At 44.5% G+C, this 17,177-nt stretch overlaps 1 protein-coding gene across 2 annotated transcripts in view; it reads right to left on the bottom strand.

Annotated features, from left to right (window-relative positions):
- Positions 1–215: 215 nt before the first annotated feature.
- Positions 216–17,177, bottom strand: part of urm1 (ubiquitin related modifier 1) — a 49,160-nt gene continuing 32,198 nt past the window's right edge. Inside the window, exons 4-5 of one of the 2 annotated variants that reach the window (XM_087998288.1) lie at positions 3,721–3,769; positions 216–696 (exon numbers count right to left, since the gene is read on the bottom strand). In XM_087998288.1, the coding sequence (XP_087854414.1) occupies positions 628–696; positions 3,721–3,769 (118 nt within the window). In that variant the 3' untranslated portion in view covers positions 216–627. The remainder of the gene's footprint in view (positions 697–3,720; positions 3,770–17,177) is intronic. The other variant, XM_087998289.1, reaches the window with a different exon arrangement.

Raw genomic sequence — 17,177 nt, 5'->3', positions numbered from 1 at the left:
AATTTTTCGTTCCCCACCGCGGTGCTGAGGTGGGCCCGTGGCTAGTGTCTGTGCAGAAATCTCCCTTTGAAGGCTGCACCTTGGTCTGTTTCAGCCCACCGTGAACGAATGAGGTGCGTTTGCGAACGAACTGGGTGTGGGGGGCAGAGAGAGGGTGAAAATGCTTTCACGAACCGCTCAAGATAAAAGAGCTGCGAGACTTACAACGCAACAGCCATGATTTCATGTCAATTTACTTTGAGGAAAATTATAGTCGTTCACACAAAAAAAGAATCGTTTGAAACGAGCGGAAATTTCAGGCTTAATGCATTGATGTTAAAACCTGTAACATTACTGTCAACGTAATATATCACAATTACTTGCTTTTAAATAGGGATTAAGGATTTCAAGGATCAGGGGAGCTTATTTTATTTTACAGTTCACCATCTTTACATAAACACTGATGTTCTCAGTCTCATTTGTAATCCTAATGCACTGCGGGTCAAACAGCTTGTATATTACAAACAGGCGATCCGAATAAACCCGGGAATAATGTTGCCATCGCTTTGACGCACGGTTAAATGGCGTTACAGAAAATCTTTTGGTCGCTTCCTTTTGTTTTTATTTTTAAAATATCAAACTGTTTCGTTAACCGCCGTGCAACGTTGATATAAAAACGATGATGTCTCGGTTCTCCAGTTTATAATCCAACTGGCCCTGTGCAAAAACACAAAGACAGGGAAAATCCCAATCAAACCGATAGGCTGCGAATTGTACACATCAACGGAATCCTTCATCGATTTGTAACTACATTTTCTTTAACAGTAGCTTTTTGTGCATCAAAATATTCGTTAAAATGCAGTTGTCTTTTTATATCGGCCCAGTGTCCACATAGAATGGGATTTACTGCTCGATATTTTACCGCACATTCTCCCTCTCTTCTGCAGCTCCATCAGATCACTTCAAATCAATGTCACATTTTCAGAACGGTCTATAATTTCTGAGTTGATATCTGAACGACATCCTCCCCACCCCCCAATTTTTATAAACAAACGACAATTGTTTCAGTGTAAAGATTAACTCCTAACCTAAACTGGCATTGAGCTCCTCTCGGTGAGCACCTTAAGAATAAACAGCGAGATCTTGACGAAAGAAAATTCAAATTAAAAAAAACAAAACAATCCAAACTATAATTCACTCTGGCCTCTCTCAGACTAAAATTCACTCTGGCCTCCCTCAGACTAAAATTCACTCTCTCTCCTCCCTCAGACTAAAATTCACTCTGTCACCTCCCTCAAGCTAAACTTCACTCTGTCACCTTCCTCAGGCTAAAATTCACTCTGGTCTCCCTCAGACTAAAATTCACTCTGGCCTCAGGCTAAAATTCACTCTCTCTCCTCCCTCAGACTAAAATCACTCTGGTCTCCCTCAGACTAAAATTCACTCTGGCCTCCCTCAGACTAAAATTCACTCTGTCACCTCCCTCAGACTAAAATTCACTCTGTCGCCTCCCTCAGACTAAAATTCACTCTCTCTCCTCACTCAGACTAAAATTCACTCTGTCACCTCCCTCAAGCTAAAATTCACTCTGTCACCTCCCTCAGGCTAAAATTCACTCTGGTCTCCCTCAGACTAAAATTCACTCTGGCCTCCCTCAGGCTAAAATTCACTCTCTCTCCTCCCTCAGACTAAAATCACTCTGGTCTCCCTCAGACTAAAATTCACTCTGGCCTCCCTCAGACTAAAATTCACTCTCTCTCCCTCAGACTAAAATTCACTCTGTCACCTCCCTCAGACTAAAATTCACTCTGTCGCCTCCCTCAGACTAAAATTCACTCTGTCTCCTCCCTCAGACTAAAATTCACTCTCTCCTCTCAGACTAAAATTCACTCTGGCCTCCCTCAGACTAAACTTCACCCAGGCCTCCCTCAGACTAAAATTCACTCTGGCCTCCCTCAGACTAAAATTCACTCTCTCTCCTCCCTCAGACTAAAATTCACTCTGGCCTCCCTCAGACTAAAATTCACTCTTTCTCCTCCCTCAGACTAAAATTCACTCTCTCCTCCCTCAGACTAAAATTCACTCTCTCTCCTCCCTCAGACTAAAATTCACTCCGTCGCCTCCCTCAGACTAAAATTCACTCTGTCACCTCCCTCAGGCTAAAATTCACTCTCTCTCCCTCAGACTAAAATTCACTCTGGCCTCGCTCAGACTAAAATTCACTCTCTCCTCCCTCAGACTAAAATTCACTCTCTCCTCCCTCAGACTAAAATTCACTCTGTCGCCTCCCTCAGACTAAAATTCACTCTCTCCTCCCTCAGACTAAAATTCACTCTCTCCTCCCTCAGACTAAAATTCACCCTGGTCTCCCTCAGACTAAAATTCACTCTCTCTCCTCCCTCAGACTAAAATTCACTCTCTCCTCCCTCAGACTAAAATTCACCCTGGTCTCCCTCAGACTAAAATTCACTCTCTCTCCTCCCTCAGAGTAAAATTCACTCTGTCGCCTCCCCCAGACTAAAATTCACGCTGTCGCCTCCCTCAGACTAAAATTCACTCTGTCGCCTCCCCCAGACTAAAATTCACTCTGTCGCCTCCCCCAGACTAAAATTCACGCTGTCGCCTCCCTCAGACTAAAATTCACTCTGTCGCCTCCCCCAGACTAAAATTCATGCTGTCGCCTCCCTCAGACTAAAATTCACTCTCTCTCCTCCCTCAGACTAAAATTCACCCTGGCCACCCTCAGACTAAAATTCACTCTCTCCTCCCTCAGACTAAAATTCACTCTGTCGCCTCCCTCAGACTAAAATTCACTCTGTCGCCTCCCTCAGACTAAAATTCACTCTGTCGCCTCCCTCAGACTAAAATTCACTCTCTCTCCTCCCTCAGACTAAAATTCACGCTGTCGCCTCCCTCAGACTAAAATTCACTCTGTCGCCTCCCCCAGACTAAAATTCATGCTGTCGCCTCCCTCAGACTAAAATGCACTCTCTCTCCTCCCTCAGACTAAAATTCACCCTGGCCACCCTCAGACTAAAATTCACTCTCTCCTCCCTCAGACTAAAATTCACTCTGTCGCCTCCCTCAGACTAAAATTCACTCTGTCGTCTCCCTCAGACTAAAATTCACTCTCTCTCCTCCCTCAGACTAAAATTCACGCTGTTGCCTCCCAAACTAAAATTCTCTCTCTCTCTCCACCCTTAAAGATTAAAATTCACTGTAAGACAATTCAGCTCAATTGTGGTCTGAATTGCCATCAGCAGCCATTTTCTCCATGGGAATATAAAATGGAGGGACATATCCTGTGATTAATTATAACAAAACAAATGCAGTTAATTAAAGCAACGAATCTGCTTCCAAGGCGGGTGAATTATTTCGCTACAACGGGGCAAAAATAATATGTTTAAAATGGCTCTTTAACTCCCTGTCCTGGTGCACCGCAAACTAAACAAGGCCTGCTCTCTTTTATATTAGGACTAAGAAATTAATATTTCAGCAACTCGGGGCTTTGGAGGGGAGCTGCTGAACTAGTCCCTCTCGCTGCCCCTGTGAGCAGGAATAATCGTCACATATTACTGTACAGGTGTAGGAACAGGAAAGCTTTCTATTAAACCCGCACTGACAAGTAACCGCTCTGCGTTTATTGTCCTTCTTAACTTTTTAAAAATACCACCCACGCCTCCTCCTCCTCCAGACCCCTTCACTGAGATTCGACTGCGAACGAAAATCGGCGACACTAACCATTAGTTCCCAGTCGGCATCATTGACCAGAACTAGGATACCGGGTCTCCTAGAGACAGAACAAGACAAGGGAAGGAACAGTAGGTCAGACAGTTTTCTCTCTGTGTCTGTGTGTGCGCGCGCGTGAGTGTGTTTGTATGTATGTTGTGTTTGTATGTAAATTGTGTTTGCATGTATGTTGTGTGTGTTTGTGCGTATGTGTATGAGTGTGTGTGTATGTGTGTGAGAGCGTGTGTGTTTCTATGTGAGAGTGTTTGTGTGTATGAAATACAAATACAGCCAATGGTCGATTTCAAATTAATTTCACATCTTCACAATTTCTGGGTTAATTTCTGACTCCCAGGGCTGACCAAACAATTGATCTTTGCAAAACGAAGATGTAGATTTGAGGTTTTCAGCCCAGGCTGATCTTTCTCCTACACGCTCAGTTTTTTCATTAATTTGGGAACGTGGCTGGAGGTGGAGGAATATAATTTAGAATTGGTTGGAAGGGAAGAAAAGTTTCCGCATCGCGTTGTTGCTGATATTTAAGTTTCTATCAAAAGAATCGCTGTGTAAGGGGAGGGACAGCCCATTTAAAGGGAAAGGCAGCAATTGGGGAGCAAGAGAATCGACGTTTCGGGCAAAAGCCCCGAATCGATTCTCCTGCTCCTCGGACGCTGCCTGACCGGCTGTGCTTTTCTAGCACCACACCCTCGACTCTGATCTCCAGCACCTACAGTCCACACGTTCTCCCATTTAAAGGGAAAGCCAGGTTAGAGAGAGAGTCAGGTTAAAAAGAGGTTAAAGGGATACCCAGGTTAAAGGGATAACCAGGTTAAAGAGAGAACCCAGTTAATGGAAAAGCCGGGTTAAAGGGATAGCAATTCCACCAGAGGCTGTTCCTGATTTTCTCTGCTCCTCCCAGTGAGGAACCCCCTTTTTAACCAATGCTCTAGAAATGAAATTGCTATGTTTTGAATTACTGGAAATATTAGAAGCTCTTGTTTCTTGTGCTCTGTATTCATGACAATACATTGATACAGCCAGGAAGCTTGCTTGCAGGAGTGAACAGTCAAAGCAGTCAGTACATTGACATAGTGCCTTTGCAGAGAGGTCAGGGCTGTTTTCTTTCGAGCAGAGAAGGCAGGGGGATGTGGTGGAGTGACCTGATTCAGGTCTGCAAAGTTGAGGGGTCTGGAGAGGGAGAAATGTTTCCCCTCAGAGAGGTCATTAACCAGGGTGCACAGTTTTAAGCTTTACAGGGGTTTATCATAGAATCCCTACATAGAATTCCTACAGTGTAGAAACAGGCCATTTGGCCCAACAAGTCCACACCAATCCTCCGAAGAACATCCCACCCAGACCCATTCCCCTACCCTATATTTACCCCTGACTAATGCACCTAACCTACACATCCCTGAACACGGTGGGCAATTTAGCAAGGCCAATCCACCTGACCTGTACATCTTTGGCTTATGGGAGGAAACCGGAGCACCCAGGGGAAACCCACACATACAAGGGGAGAATGTGCAAACTCCACACAGACAATCACCCAAGGCTGGAATCGAACCCAGGTCCCTGGGGCTGTGAGGCAGCAGTGTTAACCATTGAGCCCCCGTGCTGCCCCTGTTTCAGTGATGTTGGTTGCAGGAAAAATACTGGTCAGGATGCTGGAGTGAACTTGCCTCATTAGTGCCAGGGGATCACCTGCAGCACCTCGCTGTCAGGTTTAACCTCTCTCTGAAACAGTGGCCCTTCAGCATCGAGGTGCTATTGGATTGTGGTCACAACTCTGTAGCGGGCTTTGACTTTATTACCTAGAGATAACACAGCTACTTCTAGTGATTTCAGTATGGGGCGGGGACCTTGTACTGGGGGAGCAGGAAAGTCCTCTGTATATCAAGGCCTATGTTTGCAGGCCGCCCCCATTAAGAGCTTCCCAATCACAGACTCTGTGTCTGGCCACTGAATGAGGTTCAGCCAAGCCATTCACAAACTGCTGGCACCATCTGACCTCAACATGCGCTTCCAACCCCTATCATGGAGACTACCCACACCTACCTGTAACACTTGGAGATAGTAAGGACGGCATGTCAGAGTCGATAACATGCGGAGCTGGAAAGGCAGAGCAGGTCAGGCAGCATCGGAGGAGCAGGAAGGTTGAGATTTCCAGTTGGGACCCCTTATCAGGACTCCTGATGAAAGGTCCCAAACCAAAACTTTGACTTTCCTGCTCCCTCAATGCTGCCTGACCTGCTGTACCTTTCCAGCTCCATGTTATCAATTCTATCTGTAACACAGTTGGTCTTTGCTCTCTCCTCAGTCCTTTGTGTTTTTGATTCATTGTGACTTGATGAGTCCAGTGCTCGCCCAGTTGGCCTTCCCTCTTGCATCTTCTATTTTCTGCTACTCATCCAAAACTCGGCAACGTGTCTCCACCTGAGCCTCCTTCACACGTCACCCCTGTACCCACTAATCCACACTGGCTCCTGGATTGGCAACACCTTCAAGTCCACATCCTCACTTCCAAATTCCATGTCTCTCCCCATCTATCATTTCCTCCAGCTATTCAACTAGGAGAAAGTGAGGACTGCAGATGCTGGAGATCAGAGTTGAAGAGTGTAGTGTTGGAAAAGCACAGCAGGTCAGGCATCATCCGAGGAGCAGGAGAATCTTCAGCAGGAATCAGGCTCATTCCTGATGAAGGGTTTATGTCCAAAATGTCTATCTGCTCCTCGGATGCTGTCTGACCTGCTGTGCTTTTCCAGCACCATACTCTTCAACTCCAGCTGTGCAACCCAAACAAGGTATCTGTGTTCTTCCAACACAGGCCTCTGGGACATGGCATACATTGATCACCGGTGGCTACTGTGCTTTCAGCTGCATTGGCTCCAAACCCTGGCCTTCCCTCCGTGTAACCCTCTCTCCTGCTCCTGCACACTCCTGAAAGATCTATGACCAGCCTATTGGGCATCTTGCCCTGATGCTGTCTTTGGCTGCTCTGTGTTTGAGTACACTCTGGTGAAGGACTTTTGTTTTACGAGTGGTAGGGTGCTAATATAAATGCAAGCTGGTGGACAACACACCCAATTAATAAACTCATCATCATACTCCCAGCAGGTGCGAGTCAAAAGTTTCTTCTTTCCTGGCACCCTACAGATGGAAAGCATTCCCCTAGGGAATACTGCGTCCCCTGAGATGACTAGGATTGCAGTGGATCAAAAAGGCATTTCTACTTTACATCTTCCTGTGTTTTTATTTGTTTGCCTCTGCCAGGAGGTGCAGTGGGAAGGGGTGGCACATGTACAGCCATCAGTGCCAGTGTTGATGCACCAAGCCTTTTGATCTTGTGCTGCCTGTGAATGTTGGATGGTGTGTAGAGAGCTTTCAGAAACATTATGACATTGCTTAGAGCGGTGAAAATAACAGCACTCCGTTCTAAAACACAGTGCGCTCCACTAGGAGTCATACAATATGTGGGTGATTAAAACAATGCTGCAATTAAAATTAAGGCCCAAATTATTTTCAATTCATTTAGCAAATACTTAACACCATACACTGTCTGTTCCCCTAAGCGAACATTAATTTGTTCAAAGATTCTCTGGCTTCTCACCAGCATTCTCTAGATTCTGGTTCTTTATCATCACCATCAGCACCTCACCCAAGTATCCACTCTTCATTGCAGATGCTCGGTTGGATGAGGAGGCAATTTGACCACAGGAGGCTTCACCCTGACCTCCAGCCACATTTTCCAGCCATCTGCAGCAGTGGACTGGTCCATGAGACAGTGATGAATGCAGGAGGTCAAGGCAGAATGAAACAACCTCCGTTTGTATTAGCGCCTTTCCCAATTCTCAGATTGTCACATGTAGCTGCACAGCCAATTAAATACCTGTGTGTAATCACTTTTCTACGTTGGACAAGGATAGCAGTCAACTCCTGCACAGGGAGATCCCACAAACAATGAGATAAATAACCAATTAATCTATAACCAACCCTGTTTGGAAAAAAGAATAAGTGTGGGCCAAGGTGTCATTACCCGACAAGAATTTCTGAATGTCACGACACAAGGCATTTGCCATCAACTGCTGGGCATCCATCGGAGGTCTGGAATTATTTTGAAGCTTTTTGTTTTGAGCTGTCTACAATTGCCTGTCATTCATCCATTGGCCTTTTACAATGCCAGACATCATGAAACCTCTCCTATAACTCCATGCCTTGTTGGCAGACTGAGATCAGTTAGCTGTGGGTGCTTTCTGTTTTCAATTCATTCAGGAATATGGCCATCACTGGCTGGGTCAGCAATTATTTCTCATCCGCGGTGTCCTTGAGGTGGTGATGGGAGCTACCTTCCTGAACCGCTGCAGTCCATTCGGACCCACAGTGCTAATTCGAGAAGATGCCGGCCTACGCAATACTACTTATATGGTGACAGTGCATTCTGCATCAAACGCCAGCCCTAAATCACCTCGCACCTCTTTAAATACTGAAAACCAGGACAATATAATCTTAAAACACAGTCATAATGCTTGTGTTGTTTAAAGTGAATTTAACCTGAATAAAGTTCATCACTCACAGTACATGCATTAATTATATTGATATTTACTAGTGAGCTTTTGCTCTGATTGCTTGTTGGTGTTATGAGCAGAGTCCAAACCTTTTGTTTCGGTTTGTGGTGGGTGGGGTTAAATCCCAGCTGACTCATGAAGTGATTTTAGTCTCATTCACGAATCTCAGAAACACTGCCATTGCCATTTTAATGACCACAGGCCTGCACATAAATCAACCTCCACTGCAAGAGTGCGGAAGGAAGGAAAGATCTTGTGGAGTTTGCACATTTTCCCCGTGTCTGCGTGGGTTTCGTGCTCCGGTTTCCTCCTACCGTTCAAAGGTGTGCAGGTTAAGTGGATTGGCCATGGGAAATGCAGGGATGGGGTTCTGGATGGGATGCTCTTCAGAAGGTTAGTGCGGGCTTGATGGGCCAAATGGCCTGCTTCCACACTAGATAACTGATTCTATGATAACTGGTTGAGCTGTATCAATCCCTCAATAGATTCAGTTCAATACACATCTCCCTGCCATTACCAAACTTCTATTGCCTCTCCTATGGTGTTGAGGGCATTATCAGCAGCTTGTTACAATCTTCTGTTCATTGCTAGCACCAATGACTGACCAAGCAACAATGTGGGATCTTTATTTGGAGATAAGCTGATGTTCAGATAATGTGAACTGGGAGGTGGATTAGACATAACTGCTGTGTAGGACCACTCACTGTCATGGGATTAATCATCACATCATGGTTCATGGGGGACAGTGATGGACAGCAGGTATGGCCCTCTCAAAGGTACATGGACATCCCATCACAGCATACTGAAGCAGTTGGGTATTTCAGCCTAAACTATGCTTGCCTTTATTGGTCAGTGCATTGAGTATAGGAGTTGGGAGGTCACGTTGCAGCTGCACAGGAGGTTGGTTGGGCTACTTTTGGAATACTGCGTTCAGTTCTGGTCTCCCTGCTATAGGAAGGATGTTGTGAAACTTGAAAAGGTTCAGAAAAGATTTACAAGGATGTTGCCAGGGTTGGTGGGTGTGAGCTATAGGGCAAGGCTGAATAGGCTGGGGCTGTTTTCCCCTGGAGCGTCAGAGGCTGAGGGGTGACATATAGACATTTATAAAATCATGAGAGATACAGATAGAGTGATTAGCCAAAGTCTTTTCCTAGAGTATGGGAGTCCAAAACTATAGGACATAGGTTAATATGAGAGAGTAAAGGTATAAAAGGGACCGAAGGGGCAGAGGTTAGCGCATGTATGGAATGAGCTGCCAGAGGAAGTGGAGGTGGTTGGGTATAATTACATCATTCAAAAGGCATCTATATGGGTACTTGGAATGGGAAGGGTTTAGAGGGATATGGGCCAAGTGCTGGCAAATGGGACTAGATTAATTTAGGATAATAGGTTGGCATGGACAAGTTGGACTGAAGAGTCTGTTTTTGTGCTGTATAATCGCCATGACTCTGCAGGTACTTAGGATAGTCACTTGATTTCTCAATTATGCTGCTTGCAATTTCATACCCTGCGTATTTTCCTGTCTCTTTCAGGTTCTTACTTCATGTTAACAGTGAGACGAGAGGCACTGAGCAATGTACTTGGAGGCTTCCCTGGAGCAAGATGCATTTCAAGGGACAGGGAATTGTATCGGTTTTCCTATTTCTATGACAACAATCTCCACGAAGAAAAGTTTTTTAAGGAAATTTTTGAAATGGATGAAAGAGTTGACAACATGGGCACCAAACCTATTGTGTGTGTCTCTCTCGTACACATAGCACAGGGACCATTGGAGAACCTTACGCCTATTTTCTCGCTTCTGGTCTAGGAATAAAGCAGCAATTGCAAAGTCCCCTACAAGAGGACAAGACAAGATCAGCGCAGACCACGGAACAAATCTACTCCCATTTCCAAATCTGAATGGTTCTTCACACTGGTCAACTGACCCACTGGGCTGATTGCAAATTAGTGTTATTCTGTTGTAAAACATCTCGAATTATCTACAGAAATAAACTTTATTGTATAGCATTGTGCACAACTTTGTTGATTCTTTAAACATGATCCTTCAGAAAGATGCAGAAGCTACGCCAATGACATTGTGTTTCACAAGTTCAGACAAGTTACTGTGAGCTTTGGAGTTTGGATTATGCTCCAGGGTTAATTTTTTTTTTCTTTATTCATTAACGGGATGAGGGCATTGCCGGCTGGGCAGCATTTATTGCCCATCCCTGGTCCCCCAGAGGGCATTAGAGAGTCAACAACGTTGCTGTGGGTCTGGAGTCACACGTAGGGCATACCACGTAAGGACAACAGTTTCCTTCCCGAATGGACATTAGTGAAACAGATGGGTTTTGCCAACAATCAACAATGGATTCATGGTCAGCATTAGACTCCCAATTCCAAAGTTGGTTTGTACTGAATTCAAATTACACCAGCTGCCAGGGCAGGATTTGTACACAGGTCCCTAGAACATTTTCTGGGTCTCTGGATTAACAATCCAGTGATAATACCACTAGGCCATCGCTTCCCCCCTGACGGTGAGACAGAACCACTACAAAACTCAATCTTGCTCCCATCTGAAATGTGCAGATCACAAACTTTCCCAGTCACAGCAGCAAGTGGCCACTGGAACCTGGATACTCTCCCATTAGTTCAACTCCTGTAACGTTTATCAACACTCTCACAGCCCCAGGCCGACATGAACAAACTCAGCAAATGAACCTGGTCTTTCCCAGTCGATGTGGCTCAGTCTCTCCCTCTCTGGTTACTGGCATGTCTCACCCACCACCAGAAACACACCATATATATATTAACACACTGAATGGAATGTACTTGCTGACGTTTCACTTTATAGGAGGCAATTTCAAGTATGTTATTACGACGGACCTATCCTAGTTGCTTCTGGGGAGACTGGACTGTCTGTACATGGATTTGAAAAGCAAAGAAAACTCCCCAATATTTGCTTCTCTGCTCTGCACACACTCCTTCAAAACTGCATCTACCCCATCCTGAATGGTTAAGCACACTCCATCCTGTAATCAATCCGACTGTCTCCTAACCTAGTATGAACATTCCTTCCCCATTCTGCATTAACTCCTGTTCCACTCATTGCCCCTTCTTTAGGTGAGAGTTGTTGGTAAGCCCTTTCCTGCCTATCTCGAACTGCCCTTGCCTGGTTAGGGCTACTTCAGAGGGCAGTTAAAAGTCAAAGACGTTGCAGTGGTTCGGGAATCACATGTGAACCAGTCTAGGGAAGGATGGCAGATTTCCTTCCCAAAAGGGTATTTGTGAATCAACAACGTTAGGCATCATTACTGGGACTAGCTTCTTAAATTTTTTTAATGAATTGAGTTTAAATTCCATTAGCTGCCACTGTAGAACTGAAACCCATGTCTCCTCACTGATAGTCACATAGGTGATGACGGAGCAGCACTCTGAAAGCTTGCAATTTCAAATAAACCTGTTGGACTGTAACCTGTTGTCGTGTGACTTCTGACTGTCCACCCCAGTCTGACACCGGCACCTCTACATCCTCACCATTAGCCCATGTTTAGATTACCAAACTAGCGATATTACCACTAAGCTACTATCTCACCCTCACCCACTTCGACTCACTCCCTATTTCCTGTCTATTGGTTTCATACAATTACAATGATGGTGCATCTTAGCTCAGACACATAAAGCATGTCCATTGCAGCATTGGAGATTTACAGCTTTCCAGACCAAAGTCTGTGGCACTCACTGGGTTGTTTTTCCAACCATATCAGTCCAAAGATTTGCCTATCACTGGTCTGAGCCAATGCTCCCCTTGGTGTACTTTCCTGAACTAATATTTTGCATTTTCTCTATAAGACACACAAGCAGAAAAGAACAAATTCTCCCAATCATTCCTTCATAACAGAGCCCTCAAACAGCATTCGATTTTGTGACCCTACTCCATCCTCAAATGTCTTTCTCCTCCAGGACTCAGTGCAGGGTGACCAGAAACCTGCACGCTTTGATTCTAACTTCCTCTCAATTATTGTCCTTATTTACAAATTACATGTCCTCGCCTTCCCTGACCTCATCAATTTCCATCAGAGTTCATATCAAAGAATCTAACAACTAGGATCTTCCACACTTTAGTCTCTGGACAGCCTGCCCTGCTCCTTTACTTTGTATCCATCAGCGATATCAGCCAGCACTGCAACCCTATATTCTGCAACTCAAGACCCCTGTGCCTTGGCACCTCCCCATTTGCTGAAGCCTTCTCAGCAACTAATTATACACAAATAAAAATAACATTAGAAACAGAGAAAGGCTCCATGGGTGAGGGGGTGGAGTCACCTTCCTCTTTAATTCAATATACAGTCATTGCTATAATCACTAAATCTCACATAAGTGAGCTGGGAGTAGTTGCTTGGCAGCACACCACAAACAGGGAAGCACGTTAACGTGACACTTGGAAATGCTATCAGGGCTATTAACTTAAAGCATGGCCACAAAAGGAAAGCATCAGTACATCAGTTAATGATCAAAGCTGGATGGAACTGCTGTTTGATCTTCAGCGCACTTTAATAATTGTCTTTCTCCAAACAGGAGCGTTGCACACTTCAAGCTGTTAGGTGTGCCCTGAATTTTAAAGCAGATCTGAAGGGCCAGACAAATGCTGGGAATTGCTGCAGCACATCATCAGGCATTCTGACAACAGCAGAGTTCAAGATTTTGAGTAGGATGCGGCGAAGAAGCATTTTAAAAGAAAAATGTCAAGCTAATTCACAACTCTTTGCACCAAGCCTTGTCGTTTGGTCAGTCTGAGAGACCTGGAAGCAGAGTGAGAGCAGAACACTCCTCCAGAAAGGCCTGAGCCTGGCCTCAGCCAACACTCTCACAGCAGGCTGCAGTTCATAATGAAGGCTGGCATTTCACTGCAGTACCAAGGATGCAAGGACAGAAGAAATAGGATCAAGAACACACTATTGGGCTGCTTAAGTCAGCGCTGCCTTTCAATAGGATTGTGGCTGATTGACATAGAATCTGAAAGATTCGCAGCACAGGAAAAGGCCCTTCAGCCCATCATATCTGTGCCATTCAGAAACAGACAGTCACCTAACTATTCCTTGGTTTTAACCCTTCCATATCCCTTGACTCTCTGAGATACCAAAAATATATTATAGACTCACAGTCATAGAGATGTACAGCATGGAAACAGACCCTTCAGTCCAACTCGTCCATGCCGACCAGATATCCCAACCCAGACTAGTCCCACCTGCCAGCACCCGGTCCATGTCCCTCTAAACCTTTCATATTCATATACCCTTCCAGATGCCTTTTAAATGTTGTAATTGTATCAGCCTCTACCACTTCCTCTGGCAGCTCATTCCAGACACGCTCCACCCTCTGCATGAAAAAGTTGCCCCTTAGGTCTCTTTCATATCTTTCCCCTCTCACCCTAAACCTATGCCCTCGAGTTCTGGACACCCCACCTCAGGGAAAAGATCTTATCTATTTATCCTATCCATGCCCCTTATGATTTTAAAAACCTCTATAAGGTCACCCCTCAGCCTCCAGGGAAAACAGCCCCAGGCTATTCAACCTCTCCCGAAAGCTCAAATCCAACCCTGGCAAAATCCTTGTAAATCTTTTCTGAACCCTTTCAAGTTTCACATCTTTCCGATAGGAAGGAGACCAGGATTGCACGCAATAGTCTAACAGTGGCCTAATCAATGCCCTGTCCTGCCAACATGATCTCCCAACTGCTATACTCAATACTCTGACCAATAAAGGAAAGCCTTCACTATCCTATCCACCTGCGACTCCACTTTCAAAGAGCTATGATCCTGCACTTCAAGGTCTCTTTGTTCAGCAACACTCCCTAGGACCTTACCATTAAGGGCTTATGCCCGAAACGTCGATTCTCCTGTTCCCTGGATGCTGCCTGACCTGCTGCGCTTTTCCAGCAACACATTTCCAGCTCTGATCTCCAGCATCTGCAGACCTCACTTTCTCCATTAAGTGTATAAGTCCTGCTAAGATTTGCTTTCTTTTCAGCCTTAAATACATTCAGCAGTGAAAAAATCCTCAACTCCCCGAGTTGGAGGTTTCTAAAGAATCACAAACTTCTGAATAATGATATTTCCCATGTGTCCTAAATGATTGGCCTCTCATCCGGAGTGTGGGGCTCCCTCTGACAACCAAACAACACTTATAAGTTTCACACTTTAAAAAATATTCTGCCTTTTCATTCTTACTAGCAGAGCGTAAAACCTCAAGCGTCCTCAGCTTACAGTTCACCTGGCACTCCACTGCCCAATCTGTAAAAAACATGTCTTTTATTCTTATGTTTTTAAAATTCTTTTTGTGTTTTTTAAAGACTGAAATGAGAACGAGTATTTTAAATGCAACGTTTTGGCAAGGGTGCTGCAGTTCTGAAAAGCAAGTAACCTGTCACCTATACCAGTAGTCATTGAAGTGTTGAGATGCAGCTAGTTTGAAGCCAAGGGGGCCCTGAGGCAGTTTTTGCTGGCAACAAGAAATTGAACGGTCTCTGGACTAGTGACCCGTTATCAAAGATGGGAGGCTTTTTATCTGCCGACAGATTTGTGAGATTTGTTTGTGACTAACTGAACAGTTTGGAGCTGGGAACAAGTTATAGAGAAAGGAAGAGAGGTGTTCAGCTCACAGCCCCCTCCCCCCAGTTCAGGAACAGTCTCTCTGTTCTCTGCAGTCAAAACTCACTGTAAACCCTCCAAAAAAAATTAGTCTTTCCTGCAACAGTTATCATATGCTCTGACATTTAACTAATAAGTCAGACACTTTGTTTTTAATAAAGGAAACCAGTCACCTTGTGTCTCCTACCAAACAGCATAGGCATCTGGAGAAAGAGGATTGGAGCAATATGCTGGCCAGCAGAAAAGACAGAAGGATCATCTCAAAGACTATGAACTCAGATATTCCCCGCTGTCCATAACGTATTTGTGTTAAGGAGGTGGTTTATAAGTGGATTAATTTTAATTAGTATTACATGCAAACATTTTAGACCTGCTTACCTGCAGCTAGAGTCTAATTACTTGTAATAAATATAGTGACATTTTCTCAGAGCATTGTTGCGATTTTCTTAGTAATAGATTCCCACAGTTTCCCAGTACAGAGCAACCTCTATTATCTGAATGACACGGGCAGGCAAGTATTCTGTTCGGATAATCAAATATTCAAATAACATATTTTACCCAAGCACTGGGACCTTGAGCCCTTGTTCAGATAATCTGAAATTCGGATAATCAATGTTGTACAATTGATGCTGTACTGTAATTGATGCTTGAATAGCTGTCCTGGAGAACCCAGCTATCCCTCTCAGCACAGAAACATAGGCCATGATTTCTATTAATCTGGCTCCAAAAGACAAGCAAGCTGGGGAACCTTTTATCTTTTAAAACCTTTAATTTCTGTGACAACTCCAGGAATACTGGGTATGATTTCCAATGTGTTATCTTGGTGAGGTTTAACAACGCACGTTAACCTGTCTATATCACTTTGCAGCCTGTGTGCGTCCATGTCTCAGTTTACATCTCATACCTTTACATCATCATCTCCATCCTTTTGTCAATTGTACATTGCTGATATCCTAGCAATGATTTTCGCAACATTGTCACAGCCTACCAACGTAAAAATGCTATTCATCCTTTGCCTCCAAACTGCTAACCAGTCTATTGTCCATGTGAACATATTATCCCAATTCCATCAGGCTTATCTTGTGTGTTAATTTCTTTTGTGGTACCTTATTGTAATTTTGACGGCTCCCTTTATCTATTGAACTGGCTACATACTTAAAAAAATCTTTGCGGAGATCTGTCAAATATGATTTGTTTTTTGTAAAACAAGTCAACTTTGATCGCACTATGATTTTCTGAGTACATTGTTGAGATTTTCTTAGCGATAGATTCCAACACTTGCCCAGTAATCGATGCCTGAATAGCTGACCTGGAGCATCTAATTACCCCTTGCCCTCCTTTCTTGAAAAACACAGTAATATATTTGTAAACTTGCAATCTGATGAGGTCATTTTAGAATCTCGTGAATCTTTTATAATAATAGCCAGTGCCTCTACTATCTCTGCTGCTATCTACTTTACAAAGCTAGCATGTAGACCAACAGACGTCATCTTTTGGATAATGTGTGCGCAGACTTAGGTGTAGGTAAAAACAATGACTGCAGATGCTGGAAACCAGATTCTGGATTAGTGGTGCTGGAAAAGCACAACAGTTCAGGCAGCATCCGAGAAGCAGTAAAATTGACGTTTCGGGCAAAAGCCCTTCATCAGGAATACAGGCAGACTGCCTGAAGGGTGGAGAGATAAATGAGAGGAGGGTGGGGGTGGGGAGAAAATAGCATAGCGAGTCGGTTTCAGGACATGGTTGAAGGTGACCTGGGGGTTGCAGTGGGAGAGGGACTCCCTGAGATTCTTGTAGAGAGAGGAGGAAAACTTCTTCAAGGCAGGCATCCTTGCAAGAAGATTCACAGTAGGGTTAAAATCAACTAGGTCCTGAAACAGACTCGCTATGCTACTTTCTCCCCACCCCCACCCTCCTCTCATTTATCTCTCCATCCTTCAGGCACACTGCCTGTATTCCTGATGAAGGGCTTTTGCCTGAAACGTCGGTTTTACTGCTCCTCAGATGCTGCCTGAACTGCTGTGCTTTTCCAGCACCTCTAATCCAGACTTAGGTGTACAAGATGTAAAAAAAAAATGCCATGGTGTTATCATCAAGAGCAGTAGTGGGGGAAGATTCTCCCCGCCAGGTATTCCAGCCAATCTTTATCCTGAAGAAGGGTTACATCCGAAATGTTGACTTCCCAACCTCCTGATGCTGCCTGGCTTGGTGTGTTCTTCCAGCCTCCAGCCCGTCTACTAATTTTTATCCCTTGGCCAATATCACTTACATAAAAAAG

This window comes from Chiloscyllium plagiosum, unplaced genomic scaffold (genome assembly GCF_037043375.1).
Source record: "Chiloscyllium plagiosum isolate Xiang-an unplaced genomic scaffold, Cpla_swu_hap1 HiC_scaffold_21, whole genome shotgun sequence".
NCBI classification, from domain to species: Eukaryota; Metazoa; Chordata; class Chondrichthyes; order Orectolobiformes; family Hemiscylliidae; genus Chiloscyllium; species Chiloscyllium plagiosum.
The sequence above is the reverse complement of the archived record's forward strand: the minus strand, read 5'-3'. Positions and strand labels throughout refer to the sequence as shown.